Source organism: Limulus polyphemus, unplaced genomic scaffold (assembly GCF_000517525.1).
Source record: "Limulus polyphemus unplaced genomic scaffold, Limulus_polyphemus-2.1.2 Scaffold86, whole genome shotgun sequence".
NCBI classification, from domain to species: Eukaryota; Metazoa; Arthropoda; class Merostomata; order Xiphosura; family Limulidae; genus Limulus; species Limulus polyphemus.
This window is the reverse complement of record NW_013665696.1, coordinates 227990-238620: the sequence shown is the minus strand read 5'-3', so window position 1 is coordinate 238620 and position 10631 is coordinate 227990. Positions and strand designations below refer to the sequence as shown.

The 10631-nt window shown below is 32.7% G+C and overlaps 1 protein-coding gene across 3 annotated transcripts in view; it reads left to right on the top strand.

Moving 5' to 3' along the window:
- The window catches only part of LOC106468146 (ras and EF-hand domain-containing protein homolog), a 30216-nt gene that overhangs the window by 8078 nt on the left and 11507 nt on the right, over positions 1-10631 (top strand). For all 3 annotated transcript variants that reach the window (XM_022397187.1, XM_022397171.1, XM_022397180.1), the window contains 9 exons: positions 384-533; positions 1220-1310; positions 2706-2801; positions 3922-4124; positions 4609-4677; positions 5410-5482; positions 8229-8323; positions 8537-8679; positions 10081-10322. In XM_022397187.1, coding sequence (XP_022252895.1) covers positions 384-533; positions 1220-1310; positions 2706-2801; positions 3922-4124; positions 4609-4677; positions 5410-5482; positions 8229-8323; positions 8537-8679; positions 10081-10322 — 1162 coding nt within the window. The remainder of the gene's footprint in view (positions 1-383; positions 534-1219; positions 1311-2705; positions 2802-3921; positions 4125-4608; positions 4678-5409; positions 5483-8228; positions 8324-8536; positions 8680-10080; positions 10323-10631) is intronic.

Here is a 10631-nt window from a genome sequence, read left to right as displayed (position 1 = left end):
AAATAATAATTTGATCTAAGTAAGAGTTCTCTTTTCTTCCCGATTTGTAAAAAGTCCTTACGTGATAGAAAAAAATTAATATTGTTTTCGAAATCTGCGTAGCTAAATTATGGAAAATCCGTTATTAAAACCAAATCAACTTTTTATGAAGTTTACATTCGCAGGCCTGTGTAATTAATGTCAATACTTTGAACATAATATTGTATAATTTCGGAATGTTAAAACAAATCACTAAAAAAAATAATATGGTAACGTAGTGTACAGGGTGATCCAAAAAAGGTATCCACATTTCGAATATAATACAAGATGAAGCACCACATTCATTGAAATTATAAAGTTTTTTGTTTGTTTTTAGCTTCTACGTCTACATTTTTCTCTTTCAGTGAAGAAAAGTTGTTATCTCTGTACAAAGAGCTCCAGACAACTGAACGTCCACACTTAGTGAAGTACTTCGAAACGGTGATTGGAGATTTACTTGAAAATGTCAGAAAACTTCAGGAAGAGAATGAACAATTAGAGAGTTCCTGGAAAAGGTAAAAAATCTGATTATATTCAGTTTGTTTCAGAATTTCGCAACTAATATCCACTGCCGCATGATTAAGTATGATTAACTCAGTATGAAAGAAACAAAATCTAAGTCTAAATTTCTTGAAATTTTCAAAATCACAAGTTCACTAGAGAAGTTAACTAAGGGGAAAATATAATGAGGATGACATCTACTGTGTGTGTGTGTGTGTGTTTTCCTTAAATTTCTCCAATAAAACCCATAACAAATTACGATGTACAAGCTTTTCATATTGGAATTTAATGAAGCATAAATGAGGAATAAATTTGTAAAAGTTAGGTGGATTTTAAGTATTACATCTAAATTTACAAAGAAGCGGAAATAAAAAATAATAATTATTAATTTGGTCATACGTGTGTATTAAACCAAAAATGTTTTTTATGATTTTAAACTTATATCAAAGATATAAATCTTTGTTGTTTAAATAATCTTTGTTAAAAATATTGTCTTATATAACACGTTAAATTATAGATCCTCATGGTCCAGAAACTTTAGGGCACGTAATGGTTTTTACATTGTTATGGTAGTTATATTTCGATAACACGATTAGCTTGTATGAAATACACTTGTATGGATAAAATACTTCAGTCTCAAGCTGTTTTGCTTTATGAAGAATTAAAAACTTAGTTCTGAAAATATACTGTCATAATTCAGGGAGAAAAAAGAACACGAGCGACATCTACACAGATTAGAAGAGGAACTCGATAATCAAGTAAAAGATGTTGAGCTTCAGGCAAAGAAACAGGTAATGAATTAAAAACAAATACTCATTTTGGAAGTGTTTTCTGTGACTTCGTTGCTGGTATATTGTTCTTGAATAAATATGTTATGTGTCGTTTACAATACATTCCCATGCAAAATGTCAATAGTAATATGTTTTTTTGTTTTTTTTTTGTGCCAACGTAGTGTAGAGGGTGGCCCAAAAAATGGGCTTTCATGTAAAATATCCTCAGAAAGTTTGTGCAAAATTTTTGAAGAATACTGAATTCGGGGTTTTATCTTTCGTAATGAGAAGAACTATTATTAAGAACAACAATATTGTATTAGTTTTCTAAGAAACATCTTATTAATACAGGAAATATTAATGTACTGCTAAGTGGTGTATCAACACTTGAATTGTAGCTTTACATTAGGACCGTGCTGCTAATCAGGAGTTCTTAAGCTCGGTTCTGCACTATACCTTTGACCTGAGCAAGTACAGCACTTTCAGGTGTGGGTACGTTATAAATGTTAATGTTAATATCACTATTCGGTTAAAAATAGGCGGCGGGTGCTGTTTGTTATTTTCCCTCTAGTTACCTGACTGAACTTTGGGGTTTCTGATCTGGCCATTTAGCCCATGTTTCTGAGATGTTGTAATGATAACTACTTAACAAGGAATTTATTTTTTTCTTAGTTGTATGTTTATATTCGACTTCTAGTCGTTTCTAGAAGTACTTTTAACAATGATATACCCTATATGTTTTAAAGACGATGGTTTACCCTGTGATAGAGGTCTGGATGTAGTCCCTGCAATACCATAAAATATTCTCTATAATTTAACTTGTGGATGCGTTAAAAAGAGTGCCAGTCAATCCTTTAACATAGATGATGGGCGGTAGGGTGCTAATGACTGGCTGTCTTCCCTCTAGTCAGTAGTTCAAAACTGGACTGCGGTAGATACCCCAAGTAGCTTTGCCATAACTACAAAATACAAATACCGTATTTTAAAAATAAATAAAGTCACTCAAATCATTTTGAAATATACTCATTACAGTTTATTTGTTTTGTTTCATCGCCGGTGAATGAAATCTAAATAACTATATAACTAAACCTTTACTATATTAGCTACAACTCAAGTAGTTTCTTGATAACATTTTGTCTGGAACATTCTCGTAACAAATACGTATGCATATTTCGTGCGTGTCTACTTCATTGAAGTACATTGATATAATCTATATAACAAAATTAGAAAGAAGCTGAACGACTACTTAAAAACTTCGACTTGTATGTACAAGTCGAATACAGAAAAAAATGCTAATATAGAAAACATTAACCAAGTCACATATCAATGACTGTTTTATCTTTGTATATATATATATATATATATTTGTTTTCTATAACGATCTCGTAAAACCCAATAAATATGTTTTCGTAACAGGCTCAAGCAGAAGTGGAAGCTGAACGTCGCTCATTGAAACTGAAGATGGATGCCGAAATGGACGAGCTCCACGCGCACCTGTCTTTGTTTGAAAAGGTGTGATAAAGCTCTTGTGTTTCAGTGATAATAATTTCGAAACCTTTTGTTTCTTCAGAACTTACGAGTTTAATCAAAGAGTATATATGTTAGTACTAAGTTCGAAATCGCTCAGTGACCGAACGTTTTTATTAAAGAGCGCGATGGTAAAATAAAACAAATATTTCGGCCGCTTACATATTTCGAACTTTAAAGCTGTTTTTTTCTCTTTTCTTTTTTTCGGCACAAAGCTATCTAAAATTATATCTGCGTTCTGTTCACCGCGGTGAGGGTTGGGATCCCCGTCACACCAAACATGTTCGCCCTTTTAGCCGTGGGGGCGTTATATTGTGACGGTCAATACCACTATTCGTTGGTAAAAGAGTAGCCCAAGAGTTGGCGGTGGGTGGTGATGACTAGCTGCCTTCCCTCTAGTCTTACACTGCTAAAGTAGGGACGGATAGCGCAGATAGCCTTCGTGTAGCTTTGCGCGAAATTAAAAAAAACAACAACAAACTTCACCGCGGCGAATCAAACAAACCCTGCAGTTTAATCCGTAAATTTACTACTGACCCGCCAGGGGGGGTGACTTCATTGCTAATATACATGTATGTATATATTGTCTTTATGTACAATGGTCAAAACCCGAGTCGTCACATATCTTTCATCCCATCTGAAAACTGGGAACACGGTACGATTAACAGATTGGAATTTATATTTTTTCTAAAGTTTTTTGTATTCAATAAATCATTTTGAATAAAAAAAAATAAAGGAGGGAAACTCCTTGCAATATAAATATTTCTAGTTATTCCGGCCTTGATTAACAATGCTACACGTGATATCAAACCTATGACTGTAATATGCAGGTTTAAAAAAAAACATTTTGAAATATTAGAAACTGGAGATTACAAACAATTGAACGCTGCAGTAAGTAAATCCTTATGACAGAATTGATTAATATCCACTCAGCAAAGATTTGTTAGGTTGTCGATCTTTGAAACAAATCAAGTCAATGCTTCATAAAACCATTAGTTTCTCATAAAGTTTTTCAATTATTTTTTGCTGTTTTGTTTTCTATATTGAATTTAGTTTATTCATGTTAATGCATATTTGCTATCATAATTACTTGAATTTTCACCAGGTGGATTCATGGCTGAAATCTAGCCAAGATCCTATTAAAGAAGGCAAACTATCAGAAATCCGTACCAAGCTCGAAGATTCTGTACACGAAAATCGTCAACTTCGAATGTCCTTAATGGACACTCAAACCAGCGTGGCCTTAATGAGGAGCGAAATTGCGCAATTGAGGAGTCAATATGAAGAGAAATGTCGCGAATTAATCAGGTGCAATAAATCAATTTTTAACAACTCAAATCGTTTTCCATTGCTATAAAATTTAACACGTAGTTTACTAGTTTCAGTTTTTTAAATTTCATTTATCTTAACGTTAGCTGATTTTAGTGGATTAAATCTTAAACAAAATTCAAACAACATACGAATCTAAAATGCCGTTAAAGTTTTGTTCAGAAGACACATCTTAATTCAAATTTAAGGCTATTTTAAAATACAGGTGTTTTGTAACATTTCCATCTTAAGATTAATGTTGATTTAAAGTGTTTTTTATGAAGCTTCTTCACTAATAACATCACATTACATAACTAAAGATACTTATACGGCGCAAAAGTTTTAATATTAACGATTATTTACTGTGTGCATTTAAATGTCGAACATAACAACATAATGCGTTTTGTTTGTACAACATCCTGATAATTGTTTGAGATGATTGTTTTAAATAGATAATTCTTTATTTACCAATATTTCCACGCAGTGAAAGAGAGCGAGTTTTGGATATTTTACACGAACATGATCAGCTTAGCAGACAGCTTCACCTTCTACAGTAAGTACAACATTAGGAAGTTTCATGATAAATCAGTAATATCGCAATGGACCAAGAACAAATAATTATGTGAAATTACTTTTAAATAAATACTTTAATTTAAAGTAATGATTAACTCCAATCTCATATTGTTCAATTTCTGGCTTTTCTTGTTTTTAAGCACAAACTCCACCATGGGCTATCAGTGATGTGCCCATCACAAGAATCGAACTCTAAATTTCAAAGTTATTAGCTGTTAGGATAAAGAGGGCAACACTGTTCAATGTAACGTTAATCTTCCCAATCTAACAAATTGGGCTTTGTACTAAATCGCGTATCTTATTTCAGTTACTGAACTTTAAGTTACAGAGATTTAAATTTATTGTTTGCTTAATTTTTCTTGTAATTAGAAAATTTAACAATAGGTGAGATTTTGTAATTTTTAATACTTTTGTATGAAACTCTTGGCTCCAAAAAAAATTTAACCTGGAAATAAAGAACAACACAGATAAAGTATTCAAATTATTTTCATTATATGAAATTTTAGCATGATTAATGTAAATTTGGAATTGGCTATTTATTTTTTTAATGTATACATCGTTTTAACTGAATGACATCATGAAATTAAGACAATAAAGAAGTTACTACTACATCTTTGTAGGAATGAGATTAGATTTTCAGTGTAAGATTAATTTTTTAAACAGTCGCAGTTTTGCTAAGAGTTAAAACGTCTTCTATATTTCCTCCTGACAGTGACGCTAACAAGAGGCTTCAAGATACCAACGACAACTTAAGGGAGGTTGTAGATGTTGAAACGTATAACAAAGTAAGTGTTATAGCTCGATTCTTGCTGTTCTTGTACAGGATATCAACAACAACTTAAAGAAGGTTGTTGATGACGAAGCAAATTCATATCACAAAATTAGTGTTACAGTTGAGTTCTTACTCATGTTGTAGTGCACGTGCACCTAATAAAACTGCCAGTGTCTTGGAGTACTCGCATGTTTTCGTCATGGAGTTTAGTATATTATTTACAACCTAAACCCTTCATTATAATGAAATAATTAAATCCCTGATGCCAATTTCTCTAGAGAAAACATTACTTACTTTTCCCTTTGTATCGTTATTAATTGGTGGCTTAGCAATGAGATATGTTAACTTTATACTTGATAATTATTTAATTAAGGGAACTAAGGACAAGTTACAATAAACCACGCTTCGGGACCTTACTAAAGTGTGTTTCTTTTGAGCTTAGACTTTGAGACAGTAAATCCAAGACACTGGATAGAAAATGTATTTCATATAGACATAAAATATAAAAAATTTTATTTCTAAAATAAAGGACCCCCCCCCCCCACATAATTTATCTATAAAAGCTAGAAGCACACTACGCTTAGCTCCAACTTTAATCTCTAAAGAAGGTAACTGATGCTGATGATTACAAAATGTTTTTATTAATTAATCGAATGACTTTTATCTTTGTATCAAAATATTAGGAATGTTGCTTTTCATTTAGATTTATTAATATTTAAGATTAATTAGCTTAAGATATTCAATGTTACCTCGCACTTCCACTACCCGGAAGTTCTTTCTTCATTTAAAGGTTAGTTTAACTTTTAATTGTAGCAGTAGTTTCCACCCGAAATGAATAAAATAACACTAAAATAAGTCAGTTAAAATGGCAATTAGTAGATTTTTTGAAATTCTACCACCGAAGATTTCCAATACACTAATGGAAATTGAAAGATATCATAGAAGAACCCCTGTTCTCTACTTAGTCGGTACAAAGTCTAGACGTAGTTTTTTACACCACAGATCTAGCACTGAACCTTGAAACTAAGTTTTTAAACCTTAAGCCTATCAGTAGTAAATAAGGTAATTACTCTGGTTCTTGATCTCGAGCATGAAAAACTGAAACGTAAATTACCATGTTGTATGTTTGTGAATTTGTTGTTCGCGAACTCTTCCCATCATTTCCGAGTAAGCAGGTCCAAACTTGGCAGATGGACTCAGGGTGGCCCGGGGGTGTCCTTATCTATATGACGTAGCCACCTCCCGAGGGGGGGCTAATACGCGCCGGAAAGGTCATCCAGGTGTGATAAGTGTTTAGGAGTAGATTTTCAGTGTTACTGGATCCGAATCTGACATCGGAATTTGTGTTCTTGGCTTCATCCGGGATCCTGAGGATGCCTTGTTTGAAACTGTGTTCATACCCGTTCACAAGAGATCGGGCACCCAAACTTAGCATAATTGTTCAGGTACCACGGGCGAGTGTCCTAACATGATTTTTTCTTTTTTTCAGATTAGACCCTTAGGGGTAGCTATGGAAATTATTGAGGATAATTGTTGAGCTTAAGCGGGTACGCTGAGGCTTCTGTGAATCATAAGGGAGTATTTTAACCCGCAGAGGAGTGCGGGTATTTTATGCTAGTTTAAATAAAAGGAACAAAGGTTTACCTAACAAACTGTCAACTGCGTTTTTCAAAGTCGTAGGCAAAAACATTTAATTGCAGACTATGGTTTTGGGTAACCTGTATTTGTTCGTTTTCATTGTGTTTTATCTGTATGCACTGTAGTGACATGTGGATTACTTATTTTAATAAATGATATAGATTAATGAAAAAAATTGGTTAAATACGTAAAAATGGTTGTTAAAAATAGTTAAAAGGACATATAATCTCAGAATAAAAACTCGTAGAAGATAAGAACATAATGTAATGTAGAATAATAAATACAGAGTAAAATAAATATGTTTACTTAATATTTATTAAGAACTCAGGTGATAAACAAATGTAACGTAGGAAATAAATTTTAAAACACAACACAATCCATTATTTTTATAGATTTGTCTAATTTTGAATAGGATAAGGTGATAGGTTAAAGACAGTATTTGGGTTATATCGCTTTGGTGGTGATTAAGTGTAATTCTAGTTTTATATGACTTTTAGTCTTTCTTATATATCCAGTGTTTTGTTGAATTTATCTGAAGCTTGAGTCAGGTCTCAAGGAAAATTATAATATATAAGGGTAAGTCAGTAAAAGGTATAGTAAAGGTATAGTTTGGAAAAATATGGCTAGTTTAACTGGTGATACTGTTTTGTTATGGTGTGAACGCCTTTTACAAGGTGGCGAAGCATGATTATAATTAATTTGACGAGGCCAGTATTTCTAAATGCCCATAATTTCTTCAATATGCTTCTATTTTTATACGTATCTTTTTAAAATGCATTTTGAATCATCACTTCACAGTCTTTAAACGTGATCCACCAACAGGTTTTGTTATATTAATCTAGTTAAGCAATATACGACTGCTTCTTGTGGCTGAAATGAGCAATTCATTTAGTATTTTACGATATTTTGTTCTCTGTGTGTCATTTAAACTCACTGTCTGTATTACATAAATATCGACATTACAATAACTTTTGGTTATTATTTTCCATGTCCATTTTACTATTTCTCATCTTACGGAACACCATACATGATCCGATCCCACGTGATTTGAGTGATGTATGCGTAGAATATAGTCCTAAAAGCAATAATCTGAACTTTATTTTTATTACTACTTTGCTTAGAAAGCATCTCACACCAGACTTGATAAAAGGGGATCAATCATTGGTGATTACCTATGTGCTGAAGCGTCTCCTATTGGATTTCTTAAAACGAAACAGTAAGTTCTGTAATTTGTGTCCTTTCTTATATTCGTGCTCAAACGATTTGAAACTAATTATAGGTAGTTTAATATTCTGCGTGGTTTTAATTAGATTTGTTTAAATACAATCGAAAGGTGGAATTTTTATAACTGTTGTTTTTAAAAATGGCGTTAGAATATTTTTATTACTACAATGGAAATACCGATAAAACTCAATTTTATTGTTTTAAGATCGGCAATAGATATAGAAGAAGAAGAAGATTACGATTATTCTCTGACGGAAGATGTTGATAAGTATCGCCAGATGTCACTGACCTCTAGTGGTTTAGACAACGATATCACATACAAAATGGACAGTTTCGTTGATGACTTTGGTGAGTGTTTTAAAGGCCAAAGTTAACCTATGGTAAATACGAACGTACATATATTTTGTCGAAACTAATGGTTATGCTACGACATACCAAAAATATATTACGTGCTGTATGAATGTAAGCATTTATTTTAACAGTATTTGGAAACATGAGTCTGTCAACAGAAGATATAATTAAAATGATTTCGCTTGTTTTTTGAAGTTGTATAAACATGTCTTGCCATAAACTGGACTAAGAATCATGAAACCGAACAACAATGTTTAAATTATTTCTTATTTTCACAATTTATTCGTTATTAAATATTTTATTTGATACAGTAGAGGACGTATTATGTTTCAGTACTTTTGTTATAAGTTATAATAGTTTAACTTAGTTATTAGGCTTAAATTTCCTTTTTATAAGCGTCTGGCATAGCCAGCGTTGTTTTACCTAGAGTTTTTGGAAGAAAAATAGTTTTCGTTGTAATACTATCTTAACAACATATTGAGATTGAGACAAACTGTCTTAAAGGTTTTAAGGATCTAATTTCAATTCCAAAATTTTTTTTCGTGTTGTGATGACGGATTTGCTAAATAAAAATTTCTGTATCAAATAACTAGGCGTGCAATTTATTCTCTGATCTTCGCTGAAATCATTTCTGTACTGGAGAATAGCTCACGGGTTAGAAACCTTTTAGAGAACTATCGTGTAAAATCCTCTAAAAATACCCCTTTGTTGTGGGAGGTTGAAGTTTTACGATGAGCTTTAAACATGGTTTAACAACTCATGACATTAAAGTGCCAGACTTACTATCTAGGAGTGTTCAAAGTATTGCGTCTTGGTAAAACAACGATTTTTTTCACACGTATAAACGCACCTGTTTGTTTGTTTTAGCGTAGGACTATACACCACGAACTACCTGCACTCTGGCCACCACAGGAATCGAATTCCGAATTTTAGCGCTGTAAGTACGCAAGCTTACTGCTGACCAACTTGTGTACATAGACATATTTATGTACACTGCCATAACGAAGTGGGCTTGAGGCAGAAAACTTCTTCACAGCAGCTTGCGAGTTCGCAACTTACCACTCGCGAAATACCAAGAGAGTACAGGATCTCTTCTTTTTTATTGTGTAGGGATCACTGAGATGAAACTAGACAAAAACAAACACCAAACGAGAATTATAAAAAGTAACCAAATGAAGCCAGTGTTCATGAAATAAATGCTTACGGCCATTGAATATTTCGATTTTTAAAGCCAAATGTTATTGTATTTTTTATTTCTTGTTTGTATGTATTCGCAAGAGTAAGAATTTTGCCATTCACAGAAGTAAATAGGTTATATTTCAAAATGGTCGAACCAGCTGATGTTTGTTGCGTTGTTTTGAAACTTTTGTTGTAAATTTTGGTATTCATATCGCTCAGATAGCGGACTTTCAACACTACGAGATATTACCGAACCCGAGGCTACCAGTGACTACGTTGACGATGAAGAAAATGAGAACTTGAAAAAAATGTTGCAGTCACCTATGAGGAAACAATCGTCTACTTCCATTCAGACACAATCAAGCAGCCGAAAAAGTAGCCTTCAAGAGCGAAGACTTCCTTCAAAACTTAAAGTTAGCACAGACTGTCAGACTATGCTACAGTTTGATACTAAAGCAAAGGTAATTGTACAAAATTAACACAGACTGTCAGACCATGTTACAGTTTGATACTAAAATAAAGGTGATTATACAAACTAACACAGACTATGCTACAGTTTGATACTAAAATAAAGGTGATTATACAAACTAACACAGACTATGCTACAGTTTGATACTAAAATAAAGGTGATTATACAAAACTAACACAGACTATGCTATAGTTTGATACTAAAATAAAGGTGATTATACAAAACTAACATACACTATGCTACAGTTTGATACTAAAATAAAGGTGATTATACAAACTAACACAGACTATGCTACAGTTTG